General features: G+C 38.7%; 1 protein-coding gene and 1 pseudogene across 4 annotated transcripts in view; both read right to left on the bottom strand.

Moving 5' to 3' along the window:
- SCYL2 (SCY1 like pseudokinase 2) overlaps positions 1–20,415 on the bottom strand; it is a 54,134-nt gene that overhangs the window by 10,761 nt on the left and 22,958 nt on the right. For all 3 annotated transcript variants that reach the window (XM_081128035.1, XM_081128037.1, XM_081128036.1), the window contains 9 exons: positions 18,362–18,511; positions 17,002–17,223; positions 16,468–16,584; positions 15,753–15,878; positions 14,768–14,944; positions 13,044–13,166; positions 5,506–5,619; positions 2,663–2,795; positions 746–864 (listed from right to left, as the gene is read on the bottom strand). In XM_081128035.1, the coding sequence (XP_080984161.1) occupies positions 746–864; positions 2,663–2,795; positions 5,506–5,619; positions 13,044–13,166; positions 14,768–14,944; positions 15,753–15,878; positions 16,468–16,584; positions 17,002–17,223; positions 18,362–18,511 (1,281 nt within the window). The remainder of the gene's footprint in view (positions 1–745; positions 865–2,662; positions 2,796–5,505; positions 5,620–13,043; positions 13,167–14,767; positions 14,945–15,752; positions 15,879–16,467; positions 16,585–17,001; positions 17,224–18,361; positions 18,512–20,415) is intronic.
- Positions 9,613–10,866, bottom strand: LOC308552742 (actin-like protein 7B pseudogene; annotated as a pseudogene). Its single transcript has one exon. The product of its transcript is annotated as an actin-like protein 7B pseudogene (transcript).

Below are 20,415 nucleotides of genomic sequence, written 5' to 3'. Positions count from 1 at the left end.
CCTCATCTGCGAGACACAGGCAGGGCCTGAGATCTGCCCGTAACCAACAGAACACGGCAAAGGTAATGAAATGTCACTTCCTTGACTGTACTATAAGACTGTAACGTCCGTCTTTCTAGCAGATTCTCTTTCCAGCTTTGATAAAACAAGTTGCCATGTTAGAGACCCACGAAGCAAGGAACTGAGAGTGGCATCCAGCTGAGAGAGAGCTAGAGACTGAGGCCCTCGGTCCAACAGCCCGAAAGGAACTGAACCCTGCCAAAAACCATGTGAGGAGCTTAGAAGCAGATCCTTACACCAGCTGAGCTTTCAGATGAGACCCTGCCTTTGACTGTAGAAGAGAAACTGAGCGGAGAATCCATGCTCCGGCTTGGCCGACTCAGAAACTGAGATAATCAGTGCTTGCTGTTTTTCTTGTTTTTTGGGTTTTTTAGTGCTTGTTGTTTTAAACCATCCAGTTTGAGATGACTTGCCATGTAGCAAAATGAACACACATCCCAGACACATTACATTAACATTTCTTTGTTCATGTAAACTTCCCAGACCCAAATGTAAAGTAGCCCCAACTCCTACACGTCTTCCATCTGCCATGAAGCCTCCAACAGCCCGCTCTCCACCTCACACACTCCGGAACCCCAACCCACAAGCTTCCACTTAACCCTGGGACATAGCTTTCCTTGTAATATAGTTAGTGCCAAGGAACAGTAACCTGAATAAACTGAATAAAGCACAAAGCCACTCCTACCTGATTGAGATTAAGATTATTTTCAATACTCAGAGGAATCAGATGAGGCAATACTTTCCCAGCCAGCTGCTCTTTGGTGATTCCCAACTTCTTATGAGTGAAAGTACATTTGTAAATGCCTGATAAAAGGAATAAGTTTATAATTCAAATTAATAGAAATTAGAAAAACAACTTATCTACATGAACTCTCCTGACAATCAGTACAGTTACAAGTTTTCCCTAGTGCTTAGGATGAGGGTGCTCCTACCTGAGGCGCAGAACGATCTCAGCTCTGCCATCAGTTTAGACGCAAACACCGTGGCATATTTATCCTGCATTCTTTGGTTTAAGAGCACATTTAACAACGGTGTATCACTAAAAGCCTATCAGAAGTAGGAACAGCCCTTATAGCACAGCAGTAAGGTTACATCTACCCTGAACACATCTAAGGATGTATTTCGGACCTCACACTCAATGGAGGCATCCATGTCAAGTATGCAGGTATCGCTCCTACACATATGACGCTCCACATGTCTGAACCTTAGTAACATAATTCAGCTCCACACGATCCCCCCCCATGCCTGCCTATTGACTGGACCTCTGAGACTGCTGGCTACACCTATCCCACAAAGCCTTCCCTTGGCCAACCGAGCACATTTACTCCCCACTCTCTAAAGTTTGTGTGTTGTAAGCATTTTGTACATAATCCGAAGCTGGAAAGCACACCATCTCTTATTATTCTGTTAATGTACACTTCACTTATATACTTAAAGAATATCTTTACTGAGAACCTACTGAATGCTTATTTGCTAGGCACTATGCTAATTACTTTCTCTTCAGCTGTCTCACTGAGTTCTCACAAGACTCCATTTATAAGGATTTTTTGTCATCCTCATTTGACAGATGAAGAAACAGATTGGCGCTAGGGCTCTGTCCACTATGACAAACTCCTTTCTCAAGAAGACTGATTTCTTTGAGCTCAAAAGTTTCATGCCATGTCCCTAAAAGTTCTACAACTCCAGAGGTCCACAATAAATTACTTGCTGACCATTCCTACAAATATTTACTGACGGCTTTCTATAGACCAGACACCACAGTAGATGTTAAAAATACATGGCTAATATAATTTTTCTTCAAAATTAACAAAGAACTTCAAATTTAGTAAAAAGAGAACTTTTTGTTGTTTTTGTGATTCCATAGTTATGTCTGTTTCTATTAGTACAGTAGACCTCCATCATTTCCAGATTGGACTCTCACAGTTTTAACTATTTATAAGCAGTTTCAGAGTTTCTCAACAAAGTAATCTGTAATTACACTGATAGAATAGAACGTGCTGTAGGGCTAATATGCTTCATCAGCACATCCCTTAGCAGTGAAGCACAGTGCTTAAGATTTAAACATATATAAATTAAAAACCTGCCCTATCACTTATCAGTTCTGTAATCTTCAAAAACTTACTTCACTTCTGAGCCTCAGTTTACTATTGTAAAACAGAAATAGCAGTACCCATATCTCACTGGATTTTGGAGAAGGCAAAATAAGATAATGCAGAGAAAATATTTAGCATAGTGCTTCTTACAAATTGGATACCAAATAAACATTAGGTATTACCATTAAGACCAGTATCAGTATTTCAAGTAGCTTTGCTTGCCTCCTTTTTGGTACCATTTTACAGGGAAAACTATATGCTATCATGGTATTTGTGAAGCTAGGATTCCCAAATGTCTCATTCCTTTGTAAATGTCAAGGTTCGACGGCTTTTGCTGAAATTAGCACAGCACAAAGAAAAGCTGCATCATGGCATTTATCCCATCATTCTTCAATTACTAAATGCTATATATGGGAAAGGCAAATACAATGGTTCTACAGAGTGAAAGTTTTATTTGCATGACTTTAAAATGATGAAGTAGTATCAAATGACATTAAGTTTTCAGCTACCTAAAATCCCCATGAGGACTGCAGGTTCCTTGGATGGAATCTGTTGTAAGAAGGGCAGGATGTCATCAAGTACAAACCACTTATCCAAGTACTCCAAAATCTTCCCTAAGCACACTAATGAATTGACACGAACCTATTAAAAGAGGTAAATTGCATTAGTCATTTAAAGTCTTTGCCATCTAGAGCAGAGTATTTAAGTGTAAACTTAACCTTCACATTAATGCATGTTAAAGATAACTCAAGAATAAAAGGAGGTTGAAAAGTGCTCATTCTTTATTAACACAGGAAATTCACATACTTACTAACCCCTGACTGGTTTCAGAAAAAATTTATAATGGCTTTACCAGGACACTAGTCAGCTAAAGGTAAGGAATGACTTCAATCTTGTATCATTTTAAATAAAGTGGTATGGACTTAAGAAGCTTTACTATGTGTGTTTACCAAGAACATTTCTTTGGGCGAATCTGAATCATGAAAAGGACTACATTCTCCCACCAAGTAATCAATTTTACTGGGCTTCCAGTATTTTTCTATAACTCAGGTTCAATTCATTCTTAAACTAAATAGTTTAACAACATGTAAAGAGAATCTGTATTTGTCCCATATGAAGTTTTACATTTCTAAATACATCTTTAATACAGTTATTAAAACCTGATATTCAGGAGCTCTTTTATCAAAATTCTATCATTTACTTGATTATTTTGATAAATATTTCACACTATTTTTTTAGCTGGAATTTGTTAAGATAGAATACTCTAAGCCAGGATCTTATCAATAAAACTGCACTTTTCAAAAAAAGTGAACTAAAAAAAGCAGAAAACAATTTAGTTTACAAAGCACTGTATTTCTGCAAGAAAAGTGAAAAAAATTTTCTGAAAAATAGTAATTATTTTCTGAAACTCAAACACAAGGGATATAATAAATTCAAAATGATATTTAAAGGCTAAACTTGCTTTAGTTTTATAAAAGGAAAGTTGTTGCATTCTTTATATATGTAATGTGTCTATGTATATATACACATATATACATATAAGAAGGAACTAGAAAAAACAGTTTACTTTCATTTTTTTTTATGATGTATAAAATATTAGTCATGTGAGTCATGAAGAAATAGAGCTCTTAGAGCATTTTACCTAACTCTGCATAGAATTTATTTCTTCTTTATTTTCAGGGGACTGTATTAAAATATAATTTTAACTCAGGATTCATTTTTCAGGAATTTCCTAGCTAGAATATTTAAACCTTACAGGTCTATGTCTATGAATGCAATTCAGAAATCCACACTTGCCACTTGAAAGGTAAGAGCACTGAATGTGATATGTAAAATGCAAATCCATTTCAGTTACTGTCCTAAATCCATTCATTATAATTCCTTATAAAGAGCATGCTTTAAGGGCTCGGTTGGCATCTTAAAAAGGGATATAAAACCTCTGGGTATTACAGGCCATTTAAATATCCATGCTTCCCACCTCACTCTGCATACATCCTTAGAACTGAACTAGGACATCTGCTTTGACAAAATGTATTCTGCTGTAAAATATAGTATGGCTTATGTGGTTTTTTTAAAGGGCATTCTGAAAACTGAGTTTTAAGCTATATATCACTACCCACCTCCTTTGAAAACTTAATCTTAAAATTGGGAAATTTCAGAGAAATGGACTGCATTTCAAATCCTTTTAATATTGATGAAGAAAGACACTCAGAGAGGTACAGTGACTTTCCCAGGGCACAGGGATAATTAGTAGCAAAGTCAGAATAAGAACTCAGATTTTTTTTACTTCTTTTCTTATATGTTCAAGTCAGTAAACAATGATATTTTTTTTCCTACTTTGGTGGTGTTTTCCATCTCAGAGCCCTTCTACCAGAAAAACAAAAACAAACAAACAAACAACAAATAAAACATGAACTAAAATGGATTAGAGGTCTGTAAGGTAAAAGCACGTCACTTAAATTGCTTTTGCCTCTAAATCTATTAAGCTATAAATATCTATTTTTATTTAAATTCACATTTCACCAAAAAAAATGGATGAGATCTCAAAGACCTATCTTTACCCAATGCGAACTTAATGATATGGCCATTATCAAACACCAACATTCGGACTGATCAAGTGAAGGAAGGACATTTATCCCTTTTTTCTAAAGCTGCTATTTGAAGAGTGTATTCAATGTTACTCCTATAAGGAAATTCCACTGAGATCACTCTTATGACTCAGAGTTAGAGAGAAGGTTGGGGACATTTATTGCCTCCAATATGAAATAATGAGAACTTTGTCATTTATTCTACCACCTTGATTACCAAGTAGCTTAGTATTAAAATTCTGTATTCAAGGAGGCAACTACCCTTACCCCTAGATTTTCCAGTGCAACTGTTTTCCCCACTTGTACTCTTATTAATTTATTGTATTACTGTACCCTTTACTTCTTTTGAAAGTAGGCAAGTAAGGGATAAAAAAATTAAGAGTAGGTTGACTAAAAGTAAAGGCAGTTTATAAAAGGAAGTCGTTCAAATAGTGTTTAGGCTTATACACCAAGTTAAACTCATGATTACTTTAAAACTACCAACAAAACAGCCGTTAAAGCAGAAAAGGGTTAAGAAAAAGAAATCACGCAAGTTTTCTATGGAAGCACCCAAAGTTAGGGGAGAGGGAGTGGGATCAGGGATGTGCTACTGTCAAATTATGTATCAGGGAGGATTACAGCTAGTGTTCACTTCTATAATACTACAGGGTACCTACAGCCATGACAAAATACACAAATAAGCTATAAAAGGGTTATTAAACAATAATAAAATTTAAACCAATGAGAAACAAAAGAAAAACAAAAATTAATATGCAATTACTTACAGCAAGGGAAGATGTTTGTAGACATGCATTTTTAATTCTTGGTATCAAAGCATTTTTCATGGATGGGTAGTCTATAAGATTTGCAAAGGTTGGAATGATGTTTAGACAGAGTTCCTATTAAGAAAATTCAGTGGATCAATCTTAGGGTCTCACCTTTTCTCTCACGTATTAAAAAATATTCTGCATTTGCATGGCTAATTTGTCACATTGTTTGAAATAAACTTTTATGTACATTACATCATTTGGTCCTTTCAACACTATTTGAAAGAATAGTTATTTTAAGTTTTCAGTTTTACAGATGAGGAAACAAGCTAAGGAGACCTCACTCAAAATCACACTAGGTCATAAAACTAGCATATGACACCAAAATTCCCTGGTCTCATTCCTAATTTCTTTCCCTGATAACACAATTCTTCATTTGTTTTTAAAAGTAGGAAACTTCGAAACACCTAAGTTTTGCTATCTTTCACAAAGAGGGAAAATTAAAAACGAAGTTATATAAAACTATTCCTCTTAAATAAGGGAATTCTTAGCTATTACCTATATCCATATGATGGAACATAATATAAACATTGTTTAAATATATTTTAAAAGACTGTATAATAATATCGGGAAGAAAATGCAGTAAGACACGATTTTATAGTCCCAACTTCTAAGATGTGTATATACATGTGTCTGTCTCCAGGCTTAGGGTAGGACTGGAAGGGTATACCTAGAAATGTGAACTGTGGGCATCTCGAAGAGGATTTTTATTTTCTTTACATTTTTAAGTACTTCCAAATTCTAAAACTTAAGCAAGTATAATTCATAGAAACAAGAAAAAGTTACTTCAGACAATCTTGTTAACTAATGTCATGCCATAGTGTAAATAACGGGAACTGGGGACCCTGAATGTGGGTAGCAGGAAAAGCAGGGTAACTGAGGATAAGTGAAGTGAGGTAAGGAAAAGAAACCAAAACTGGCTGAGAACTGTCTGAAGAACATCTCAGATATCTTATAAGGGCCAGAGGGATCTTTGTAGCAGAGCACAGGGGAAGGGATTACTAAAGAAAGTGGAAGTACAAATGTGGATCAGAGGAGCTATTGACAATATCTGGTAAACTTAAGCACACTCATTCCTAGTTAGAAACGAGATAACTACTAAGAATCTGTTATCAAAACACTGGAAAGCATTTTATTTTGACTTCTTATCCCAGACTTTCAAAAGGCAGACATAAGAGAGTTATCTGTTTATCACATCCACCCAGAACTATAACAATTAAGTGGGTGGCATTACTGAGGATAAGACATACAAGCTAAGGAACCATGTCCACAGATGGGAGGGAATGAACAAGGGTGAGCAGTCAGTGAGATCCCGCGCTCCTGCTGCTGGAGAGCACCTCCTTAAGAAAGATCAGTCTTTAATTATAAGGGGAGGGGGGCTGAGGGGAGAGAGAGAACTATGGTAATCTAGCAGAAGGTTACAAAGAGGCAAATCTTGAATTATGATTAAATCACTTAGCAAAAGGAGGGGAGAGTTCTCTCTCTAGGAAGAGACAGGATGAAGAACCCAAGAACAGGAGACTGAAACAAACAAGCAAAAACTCAAGGAAGTCCAATTAGCACTTTCTCAGGAGCTTCTGCCTCGTATTTATACCTTTTCTGTAATCAGTGGTGGGAAGACAAGGATGAACATAGCTTCTATGTTTAATTTTAAAGGTAAATAATGTAAAAAAAACCTGATTCAGATATATTTCTATTAATGCCTTTAAGGACCCTAACTTTGTAAACCATCTCCTACTTTTCCAAATGTTTTTCTAATCTCTCTAGCCTCTTAAATACATTAAACGTCTACTTTAAAAATATCACTGCAAAAATGAATTTCAGAGGTTACTTTCTAACCATGTGCCTGCATGAAGCTTGAGGAAGACTTTTGTTTCTTGCTCTTGCTCTAGGAGTCTCCCAAAGCTTAGACAGGCTTTAACTTCATCAGACTCTCACCAAGCAAGGTTGACACAAGTTAACTGGACTGGTGACTAAACACTTACAATGAAAAATATCATACATGTTGGTTTAACTATTTCAATAAAATACTGGCTGACACCTACTGGCAAAACTAACCCCTTATTAAGAAAATGGCCTTTTTATGGCACTTAACCTTCCCTCTCCTTCCTAATCTCACTGAATATAAAAGCAGGTTGGCTACACAGCGCCTGTGGGGATGCTTCAAACAGCTACACCTGACAATTCCTTTGGACGAGGCTAAAGCAGCAGCACACCTTCCCGCATCATCCCACGTGATTTGGACAAAGGCAACAACCCTCGCCTTTAAGAAGGCATGACCTTATAAAAAAAAATTCTCACCTCAACTTCACAACTTTGAATATAAAAAAAGAACTCAGCAAAGATTGAAATGCATCAAAAAAGTGACCTTATACATGTGGATCAGGTACACATTAACAAAAACAAACTTTGGTCAATAACTTTTAAAAATTAAAATTCTATGTTTTTCTTTGCTATCATCTGAACAAAATTTCTATAGTAGCAAAGAAACTATAAACTTTTAAATATGAAACCATTTTTATAGTGGGATGTTCTTAGCATAAGTATTTATTTTCCAAAGTAAAAAAAATATTAAAAAATTAAATTACACTTTTAATAGTAATCCAGAATTTTTTTCTAGACAGATAGCCCTAGAACAAAAATTTTAATAGCACAGCTACAAAACTAAGTTTGGCAAAGCACATGATGTTTTAACATTACCTTTGTGACACAAAAGTATGACTATGAATAAATTAGGAATGATTATACTAAATTACTGTTTGCTTTTCTACCTACCTTCTATACAAATTAGCTTTAATGCAGAAGGAATATTTCTGAATAGAAAATTAAGTTACCCAGCATGAAAGAAAATTAGGAGTATGGGAAGAACCTACTTGATGTTTTCATAAGAAAAAGCCACATATATATTTGACTTATTCATATGTTAATTACTCATTTAGGAAAAAAGTATATAATAAACTACAATCTATCAAACCTTCCAGAATAGCACATTTCTGATAAACAACAGCAATGAATCATTTTACTTCATTAACACAGGTATTTGTCAACTGATTCTTAAAATTAGTTAAGAAACCTTCCATTGTGTGAGAACACAGCAAGAGGTTGGCAGTGTGCAACCCAGAAGAAGGCCTTCACCAAAACCTGGCGATGCTGGCAACCTAACCTTGGACTTCCAGTCTCCAGAACTGTGAGAAATAAATTTCTACTGTTTATAAGCCACCTGCTCTGGGTATTTTGTTATAGCAGCCTAAACTAAAGCAACTATGTTTGCCCTTCTGGAAATAATCATGACCTGGGTCAGGAGATCTGGACTCATCCATTGACATGGCCCCCCTCCCTCCTGGTCCTTAGTCTCCCCACCTTTACAGAAGGGAGAGAACCACATAATTTCCAAAGGACCCTCTGGTTCCTCTGACATCCTCTGGATTCAGTGGCTCTACTCTGTGACTGCAAAAAAAGCTTAAATTGGGTAGACAAGGCCCTTCACACTCAGGAGATGACACCTGTGGGCTGCACCCTTGAAGGTGGCAGGCAGGGAGGGGAGGTTAGTGAGGGAGCCTGGGGCAAGCAAGGAATGATGAAGCTATAGGCAGACAAACATATGGCAGAAACAGGAGATGGAAGTCAGACACCTGGTTGTGAGTGTCCCCCCACCACTTAACTACATGACCCAAGCTAGTCCTTTAAACTGAGCCTTCATTTCCCTCTTGGTTCATGGGGGAGCAAGCAATGTTGTCTGCTGAATTGGGTTTTGAACCCTGAGGAGCTAGCTAATGGAACAGGAAGCTGCATCCTAGGCTCTGAAATGATGTCACCTTCAGAAGGAGTGGGGCCAGTAAGGGGAGCCCCTCCCACCCACCTCCCACCCCTGCTGCTCCAGATGCAGTACAGCAAAAGGCGCTGACACCTCTAAACCCAACTCCCCACCACCTGCTATCAGACTAAAGCAAAAAATCCAGACTAGACAAGAGCCACTGTGTTAAAATTTTATGTGAAATTCTGTAAATGTATAGAGTGGCCCGAGGTCCCCTGCCCACAAGGCCTGGCCTGTTGGGGTCCTGACACTTAGCACTTGGTGTAGATAGCTGCACTGCCCCGCTCTTCAAACTCTTCCTTGCTGACCCAGAGCTGCTGGAAGGCCTGCAGGGATGCCAAGATGGAGCCACCGGTCCACACGGAGGTCTTCCTCTCAGGTGCTGCAGCTACTGTGGGGTTGTCCCGGGGGCAGAGGAGGCTCAGCTCCCTCTGGAAGCGCTTGGGGAAGCCATCCAGCATAGTGCAGCCACCACACAGCAGCACGTTGGCGGCCATCTCCTCCCGGAAGCCTGCCTCCTGGCAGTGGCCCAGGCAAGCAGCTGTGAGAGCAGGGAGGCCGGGCAGGTTGCTGCCCACCAGGGTGGGCTTGAAGAGCATCTCGGCGCACTGGAAGCGCTCGTGGCCAATGGTGATGACCTTGCCATCAGGGAGCTGGTAGTCCACGCGCAGCTCCTCCAGGCCCAGGCCGAGCTCCTCCTCGGGCAGCAAAGCCGAGTAGCAGCACGTCTTCTTGATGTGCTCCACTATGTGCAGGTGGTCGGCAGTGAACTTGTGGCCAGCCTTGTTGAGCAGCTGCAGCAGGTAGTTGGTGAGGTCGCTCCCGGCGTAGTCGGAGCAGCCCGTCAGGTCTGGCAGCACGTTGCCCTCTGAGATGGGGACCACGTGTGAGACGCCGTGCCCACTCTCCACCACCAGCCCTGTGGTCTTGCCATAGGAGTAGATGGACAGCAGTGACTGGGATGTCACGTGCATGGCAGGGATGCCAAAGGTCTCAAACATGAGCTCCGCATACTTCTCCCGGTTGCTTCTAGGGCTGAGCGGGGGGTCGGAGACCAGCACGGCGTACTCCTCAGGGAGGATCTTCATGGCCATGTAGAAGATGTACTCCCAGATGCTCTGGACGCAGTCCCAGTCCACCACAACGCCGTACTTCAGAGGGTTAACCAGTTTCAGAGGTGTCTCCATGTTGAGCAGCTCGTGGCCCACGTAGGTCTCCTTTCGGGCATCGCCCACATCAGCCGCCTCCGAGTGATGCTTGCCCACTGTGGAGGAGATGAAGTAGGTGGGCCGGGGCTCACCTGCATAGCCACACTTACAGTACTGCGAGCCCAGGTCGATGATGAGGGCTTTGACCTTGCGCACGTCCTTAGGCTTCATCTTCAGCTGAGTGGCTGAGCTTGTGTCCCGCATGCCAGCAGCAGGAGCTGAGAGCGTTCCTGCCTCTCCAGCATCACCATGAGCCGTGCCTGTGGGCATGGGGCTAAGGCTGTTCTTCATCGCCATCTGCCTTCCTTGCTCGCCTTGCTAACATCCACACCCTAAAGCTCCTTGGAGAGAAATGAGGGTCCACCTCCAGTGGTGCCGTGGCAACGACTCAGGATTGTGATGTCACTGGGGGCTGGTCCACTGGAGGGCTTGACCTTGCTGGGCCTGTGATCTGTCACCCCACTCCCATCCACCTAACTCGACTTTGCTCAGGACAGAGCAGATGGCCAGCAGTGTTAAGAAACTGCAGTCTCAGAGGTTCCTGTTCGTGCCCCCTTACTCCCACTCCTGACCCCCTGCTCACTAACTGGATGCCTTTTCCTTCTCTGCTTCTTGGCTGCAAGGCTGATACATATTCAAGCCCTTGCATTAAGCCGGGCACTGTACCAGGCACCTCACAGGTTACTTCACAGAATCCTGTGAGGTAGGCAGAGCTAAGGAAATAGGCTCAGAATTCCAATGACTTGCCCATGAGCACATAGCTCTGGGAGTTTTCATAGTTTAACCCAAGTTCATCCAACTCCAATGCACCAGGTCTCCCTAAAGAATGTGAGGGCCCCGACAGTACTTTCATTCCTTCAGCATTTACTGGGGTTTGTGGTGGATCCAACCCGGTACAGCCTGCCAGTGATAGATAGGATCCCAGACACAACCAGTGCCCAGTCTCAGTGAGAAGATGGAAATGGATGTAGAGGAGTTTGTAGGTGAAAGTCCACTGGGAGAACAAATGTCTTGAACATGAGCACAAAGAACGGAGCACTCACTGGAGGGAGGGAGGCAGAAGGTTCCCTAGAGGTGATGCTTAAGTCAAGTACTAAAAGATATGTGGGTATCTGTCAGGTAGTCAAGAAGAGGGAAAGGCATCCCCAGCAGAGAGCATAGCCTGAACAAAGGCTCAAAGGGGAGCATGGTGGGGAGCTGCCTGTAGTTAAGGTGTTTGGAAAAATGGATGAAGCCAGAGAGGTCATGGAGCCAACCAGGGAGGGCCTCAAATGCTAGGAGTAGGGGCTTGGATTGAATTGAGAACTAGAAGACCGTAAAGACTCGAAGCAGAGGAGTGCTCAGATATGACTTCTAGGAAAATTTCAGAACCATCTGTGCTTGGCTATAATATAAAGGGACAGAACTCTGAGACCGGATTGAAGAAATTCTTTTAAGATTCGAAGGTGTCCTAAACTAGGGCTATGATAGTGTGGAAGAGAGCCAGGGACAGGTTCTAGAAAGGTTTAGAAAGTAGAAAAGAAGCTAATCTGATTGGTTCCCAATTGTCCATTCAATCCAGGCTCTAGCTCTGGCATTTGAGAGGCCTCCTCTGATTGGCTCCTGTGCCATCTCTAGCCTCAAGCATCGCATTTGTATTAGATGACTGGATTAGATGAGGAGCGTGAGGGAGAAAGTGGAACCTCTTACCTCTGCCCAAAGAAAGAAAGATGGCCTGTCATCCAAAATGGTCACATTCTGAAGGTTGCCATAGGGCCCTCCATACCAAACTGCTATTAGGGCTTTGGTGATAAAGAAATGAGAAAAAGGGGAAGAGAAACAACTGGGGCTGAGGACATTTTCAGAGAGAATTAAGAAGAGCAGAAGTAGCTGAGGGATTGGGTGATGTGTGCAGGAAAGAAAGCGGGGATTTTAAGATGTAATTAATAATGCTATCAAGTATGTGAGCATGTTAATGAAGAACTCATGGGAACTTTTGTTTGCTGAACTGTTTCTGGAACATGGCACTACGAAACTGGATTACGTGGATAACAACTTTAGAAGGATCACAGTTAAAGGCATCACCAAGCTCCACTGGTGGTATCACAAATCACAGAACCTGAGGACTGGGCAGCTGATCCAGAAGGAACAGCTGTGAGTCATAAACACTTCCTCACACTGAACTGACATATATATGTACCCCTCTGAAGAAGCCATTAATTGGTCTTGGGTCTACTTTTGAGGTGCAGTGCCAGCTAATTCTTCCATGTAACAATCCTTATGCTATTAAAAGGCAATGCTCACAGAAAAATAAATAAATTAGTTAAGAGTGGCTACATTTTAGTAACAGTGCATGATGCAATCCAATGGATTAATATATACTACTGAGTTTTATATAAAAAGATTTTATGTCTCAAATCCAAAATGTCCTTTACTTCTTTCTTTTGCTTTAAAATCAGAATCGTCACTGAAGGGGGAAAAATCAAGTATTATACCTGGATCTGAATGGAAGGTGCCTCAAGTGCTCTGTAAACCATTGGCAGGACGCTGCTCTTTATCTCATCAGGAGGAGTTCTGGTTAGTAGCAAATCCATTTTTTGTAAGAAAATTAACAAAATCTGTGTAGAAAAAGGGAACAATGCATTGAGGCCCAGGATCTTTATGTGATTTTATATATGCCAAAATTTAAAGTGTCTCCTAAAGAATGTTATGTATTTTGACACTCACCATGTTGCTAGCCTGAGGGCATGGAAGACAAAAACATACAAATCAAGTCTCTTACATTTCTGGAAGCACAATATTTAACATCTGCTCTCTGTTTAGACATTTAAATACAGACTAATTTCCTAACTCTCACATATCTTCAGTAACATATCACTCACCCACAAGTACCAACTATCTGGAAAGCAACTGGGTAAAAAAATAAAAGCCTGAGGGCAGCAAAATCACATGGCCCAAAAGAGTCAATTCTACTATTTGGCTTCTGTGGAGCTCAAGAGAAGAAAAGGTACAGGAATAAAAAGGACTGTCAGGAAAATTCTAGAAAGACACATTTCAATTCGTTTTTTGGCCTAGCCTCATACCTAAACTGCTCCTTCTGTTTGTGAAGAACAGTTGTGCCAAGGCTCGGTTAAAATTTTTTTAAATTTTCAGAAGGAAATGTTAGCTGGACTACTATGGGGGAAAAAAGAGTACCAAAGAATGGCGGCAGATAAGAATTCAGATGGTAGGTTCCTTGGGAACTATCTTGACTGACACATAGCTTAGTCAGCATGTGGCTCCACTACTTCCCTTCCTGGCGTCTTAACAGTGTTCGTAGGATTCTGCTTCAAAGCCCACAGTTCCCTCACCTGCCCTTTCCTTAGCCACAGGAACTCCTGCCTTCCCACCACAGACTTCCTCTGTTCCCCTCCTTTCGAGGGAAGGACTGCAAACTGCCTGCCACAAAACAATTAAATCAGGTAACTGACAGTTTACCAGTGAGTTACTGCCATGTAGCGGCAGAAGCAAGTAATAATATTTACTATGTGCCCGGAAATTTCATTTACTCTCAACAACTTCTTTCATTTTGGAAATGAGCAAACTGGAAGCTTTAAGAGAGTAATGACTTGTGCAGATAAGGAGATAAAGGACAGATTCCTGCCCAGCTGTATGACCCTACTGCTCTTAAATCCAAGGCTATGTTGAATCTGGCAAATAAGGACTGTAAAAGTCTACATCAGAGACTAATTATGCTTTCACTTATGATACACACATATATGACTTCTGGGTGCTGTAAGCACTTTCCCCTTTCTGATGAAACCATTAACAACAAAATAGAGAGATAATACTAGCATAAAGTCTATAAATGAAAGACCCCGAATAACAAAACAAACACAAACAAAACACAAGTGTGAGAGAAAACTATGTACCTTCTGTTCCCAAACCTCTAACTCTCCATAAGGCCAGTGGGAACAGTGCAACACATGCGAAATCTCACTACAATTCATTTTCTGAGATGGTAACTTATGGACAACTCGCTTGGAGACTTCAGTTATAATTTAGGAATGGTTCGCTTCAAATGTGCAAAATAGCTAATGGAAAAGAAAAGCCTCTTATGCTTACCTCAATTTTTTAAAAGTCGCATATGCATTCCTTTTGTTTTCTATGACAGTTGTAGTTGACTAAGGTCACTCACTGAGTAACAGCAGATAAGTAGGAAAATTATCTCCATACATACCTGTATTGGCTCCTGCTGTTTAAAGACAGGGCCAAGGTCAGGCAGAATTAACCTGACATATTCTTCTTTGGTGCATTCTTCAGCAATAAGTAGAACATTGGGCAAAACAAAAGGTACCATGTCAGGGTTTACAAATTCTGAAGTCAAACAAGGCAAAATTCTCTGCACAATGACACGCTGAAAGGAAAAAATGTTTTCATAAAACTAAATTTTATTTCAGGTCTTTAGTATTAACATTGAAATTATAGTTTAAAATAGCCAATCCCTTTGCGTAAGGTGACCATATAATTTTGTGGTTGAAACCGGGACACTTTTAAGAGTAAAACAGGGTGCTATTACCAATTATGCCAGGGCAAAAGGCATAACTTGGTAATGTCACAGAGAAAGGGGGATATATCACCCTTCCTTTAGAAAACCTTCCCTAATTAGTCTTCATGACTTTTTCCTCTTAACTCCCTCATCTCTTAGGATTCATGCCACACAATTTAAACACTGCCCTATACTTTACTTGCTGCTGCATGCAGTGTTAGCCCTACTTACAATTACTGGGAGGGTCTGAGAGCAAGAACAATTTTTGTTTCCTCTGTACTCTCCATAGCATCTAAGTAAAGGGCTAGACAAGCAGTACATAGTCAAAAAATATCTGACAGGTTACACACGAGATAATTTTGTAGCCCGGAATTATTAGTGTTCCAACCAGTGGTTTCTTTAGCATTCATAGTATTTATACTATGTTACACTCATGATTTAATAAGTCAGAGAGGGAGAGTTAAAGGAACTGGAGAGGCTAGCATCACAAAAGTATCCCCTTAATTGCTGGAGAGACAATGATCTCCACAATGACAGATTATGGGCTTTCACTAAACTTTGGCCTCAGTCAGCAGTCTTTTATAGTCCTAGTTACATTTATTTCTTTGGAAGAGTTATTATAGCAAATGAAAGTAAACTTGAAATTCTAAAGTCTTGACTATAATAAGAAACTGACCTTGGGCAGTTTCGGTAGAACCTTAGGCAGTCCTTTGAAAAACTGTGATTTCTGAAGATTATCTCTTTGGAATAAGGTATCGAAATACTGCAGTGTCACTGCACCAACATCATCAAAGAAGGGAATCTAAACACAGGAAAATAACATTATTTTGATAAGTATTAAAGTACTTCTCATATCTGAAACTAACACAGTCTGGTGAAAAAATATTCAGAACACTTAGCAAAATACTAAAGATCACTTCATAAAAATGCTAATTAAAAAATCAGAATAAGAAAGTAACTAATTATTTTCCTTTCCAAGTTCAAATTTTCAGAATCAGTACCTTTGAGATGGCTGGAGTAACATTTTCTTCACTTAACTAGTAAAATATTGCAAGAGTACGTAAAATATCTTGAAGGCATAAAGAATATCATTTATCTGTTAAAATCCATGCTTAGATGAGTGGATAAGAGGGCTATAAATTCTTGGGGTGTCCAAAACTTCTGCATAACTATGACAGAGTTCTTGTTTATTTGAAATTCTAATTTTATATCAGAGCACTTATAAAGATAAATTATTTAAGTGTTTAACAGTAAAAGAAGCTGAATATTTAATACATTCAAGAATACAGATATTATCTGGGGACTATATCTGACTAAATCTTGTTTTAGAAGCAGTTAATCTACGATATTTTTTGTCCCTCCTCCTAAAGCAGGAATTCATGTGTACTCACCTTTGTCATTTGATCTGCATCTGGTCTTACAGTTGGAGTTACATTTAACAGTAGTTTTACATGTTCACGGACTTCCTCTGGTATATTTGTAAGTGAACTAGATCCTAAACGACTCAACTATTCAAAAGAGTGATAATATTAAATATGAATATAAAATATTCAGATATTCATTTATATTGGCAAGTCCATTTAAGAAACTTAAAATTTACTCAAAAATATATTTTTAGATTCAAACAAATTGCTAATTCTACTACTGCAAGATAATTAAAACACTTATCTTTATTACCTGAAATTGTTTCTATTCCTAAAAAAATTCCCAGTATTTTAGACCGTATTTAAAATTCAGTCTAGTAAATGCATGTCATGATTACAGCTGTAATAACAAACTTTGCTCCTCATTAATTACAGAATTACTTTAAGTTGATTTTATGCAAACTATAAGACCCTCATCTCAGAGAATACATTTTAGAAAAAAAATAATCAGAGAAGCACTTAATACATTTTTAATGTAAGCAAATATTTAAAGGCAAATACCTGATCCAACTGCCTACTGAAACTCTTGTAAATATCTTGCTTGTTAATTTCAAACACAGGCTTCCCTTTGTTAAATACAGCATAAATAACAGTTCCTAAAGAGTACATATCACTGGCTGTTTCGCAGCTCACAGAAAGTATGTATTCAGGAGCCAAATATTCAGGATTTGGAAGACACAATGATGGTAAATTTGGGTCCCATTCTTTACAAGGAAACTTGAGCTATAATAAGACAGGAAAGAGATTTCATAGCTTACATATTTCAAATTAAAGCAAACCTCTATCAAGCAACAACAATCTAGCTTTAAATTCATACTCAGTCATGCAAGTAAAACTGACATCCCCACCTGAAATCCTAAAATTCCCAAATCTAGAAAGTGCATGGAATAAATGAAAAGGTAATATAACTTTGAGATTACTGGAGCTCTCTTCCAGAAGACAATTATCACTAAAAGTTATAGTAGGAATATAGAAAAGTCTGGCCTACATTTTATGATACACAGGCTTCAAGTTTTATGGGCTTAAATAGATTACTGTTTGAAACCTTGTTCTTTCCCTAACTAGCTATGCAATTTAGTTTAATAGATTCAAAAGGTTGTTGTAAGATTAAAGAAATGTATGGAAAACAGACTTAGCACAGTGCTTCACTCACAGTACATAATATATAGGAATTCTTTCTGCTTCCCTTAAAAATGTTTATTTAAATTACAAATCTGTCTTAGGACAAATCAAGGTTCCTTTAACAACTACATATAGTAAAAACTTGAAATATTGCAGTATTTTCCAAGTATAAATAAGCAGGTATCATAATCACTAAGTAACAGGTGCTTTGGAATCAGAAAGGCTGGATACATCCTAGCTCTACCACTTATTTTATTCTACAAACCTAACCTCCTCGTACGTATTTTTCCTATACCTTACTGAGTTTTGTGAGGATTAAATATGTAAATATATAAAGTGTTTAGAAAAGTGCTTCAGTAAGTGTTATCGTTGCTTTTGTTGTTACTGTGCTCCCTAAAAAAGATTCTGTGGTCCAATAAGTTGGGGTAATATTGCTAGAGGTTCACAATGTTAGCGTATTAGACATTCTGAGGAGGAAAAAACCTTAACCCAATAGTTCTCAAATTTATTTAACTCCAGCATCTTTTTCTCAAATAATGTTAACTATTGTGGAATTAATAAGCTGAAAAATACTCTTAAGTACAATGAACTCTAGAAATTTTCTATACAGTTAAACATACCATTGTAGCATGCAGCCTATTTCTAAACATTTATCAGGCTTATAAATTCTATAATCCATTCCAGATGGAATCACAAATTTCCATAGCTTAAAAAATTAGAAGACTAACACCTTCATTACCTCTTGTTCAGAAGGATTGGTCGATGATACACAAAAATCAAAACCCATTATTTTCCAGGCTCCACTTTTATTCAAAATTATATTTTCAGGTGTAATATTTCCATGAACCATTTTCACACTGCTATGCAAAAATGACAATCCTTCAGAAACCTATAAATGGAAAATAACCAGACATTTTTACATTAAATAAAACTCCTTTCGATTACAATAAAAAGTCTCAAAAATCATAACTGCTGCTTCCCCAATAAAAGATTTATTACATGTTAGGTAACAATTAAATTTCATTATAAACGCAAAAGTGTAGACATTCTCAGTTGCCAGGATAAATGAAACAATGAGGAAAACACAATTATAAAACCAGACTACAACTATTTATTGAGAGAGAGACAGACAGAGAGAGAAACATAGATTTGTTGTTTCACTTATTTATGTATCCATTGGTTGATGCTTGTATGTGCCCTGACCAGATTAGACCTACAACCTTGGCATATCTAGATGAAGCTCTAACCAACTGAGCTACCCGGCCAGGGCCATTAAGTACTTTCCTATATGCACATAAGCAAAAGAAAAGATAATATAAAAGCACTTTGCTATCCAAATTTACTCAGTTCCTGATTTTGAAAACTGAGGGAACATCTGGTTCCTGAGTTACAGATAGTAAATATAAAGAGGTACCTTTATCAATTTAATTCTAATTCTTAGTATTTTCATATACTTACACTTCATTTTGAAATTCAGTTTTTCTGAAGAGCACTGTGCTGTTTTCAAATATTAACTAATGTTCTTTCATTCTCACATTGGATTAGTATTTGTTAATTTTTATATTTGTGCCTATGATTACCATGGAATTTGTTAACCAAAAATTGAAGACTGAATTTTGTTTCCAAAACCAAAATTTTGGCAAACATTAGTTTGCTCTCTGACTTCTAACTCCATTGGTGATGCTTTTCAGTTTATTTTACTGGTTCCTCCTCATCACCCCAACCTCCTGGACTCAATGTTTCAACATCTCCATTTTCCATCTACTCTTGTTCTGTGTTTTCACAGCTGTAAATACCATCTAGACGGTGCTTACTCTCAAGTGCTCTCAAATTACTCTAAAGTCCAGACTTCATTATTGGACTACCTTCTTGACTTCTCTCCCCTTAAATGCTTAAGCATCTCAGTCTTAAAACAATCCAAAACTGAGCTTCCCTACAATTCAATTCTCTCCTCCTGCAGTCTTTCCCATATCAGTTAATGGCCCCTTCATTTTTCCAGTTGCTCAAGATAAAAACCTTTGAGTTATCTTACACTACACTTTTTCTTATATGGCAAATCGATCTGCAAATCCCAATAATTTTATCAAAATAAACTTAGAATTTGATTGTCTCTTGCCATCTCCCCTACCCTGGAACATCATCATCTCTGGCCTCTATTACTGTAGCAGCCAACCTATCTTATCTCTTTGCTTTTGCTGTTACTCTACTGTAGCGATTTTCAACCGTGTGCCACAAGAATTTTTAAAACATGCAATACCTGACTATTTTAGTCAGGGGCACTGACCTCCTTTTCCTTAGATAGTCAAATAAAAAAATGACACCTAACACAATAGCCACCCGCTGTGAATGAATCAAAATTATACCTGTTGTGTGTTTTTCACTGCAGGATTTTAGTAATTAGTTTACATGTGACATGAGAGGAAAAGGGCTGAAAACTGCTGCTCTACTACATAGTTTAATTCTCAATACAGCTGCTAGAGTAATCTGTTAAAACATAACCCAGACCATGTCACTTTCCAAAGACTTTCCTTTCTCTCAGTAAAATCCAAAGTATTTCTCTGGCTTTCAGGGCCTAATAGGACCTAACTGGGCATTAACTCCCTGGCCTTATCTCCTACTACTCGTCTTCTTATTTTCAACTCCTCACCACTCCAGGTATTTCACTGCTCCTTGAACATGTCATGCAGATCCTGTCTCAGGGACTTTGCACTTGCCATTTGTTCTTTCTAGATCACTTTCCCCTGGTATTGCTTCTTTGCTTTTTTCAGGTCTTTACTCAAATGTCCCCTTTTT

This window comes from Miniopterus schreibersii (genome assembly GCF_964146895.1).
Source record: "Miniopterus schreibersii genome assembly, chromosome: 2".
NCBI classification, from domain to species: domain Eukaryota; kingdom Metazoa; phylum Chordata; class Mammalia; order Chiroptera; family Miniopteridae; genus Miniopterus; species Miniopterus schreibersii.
This window is presented reverse-complemented; position numbering and strand designations above follow the sequence as displayed.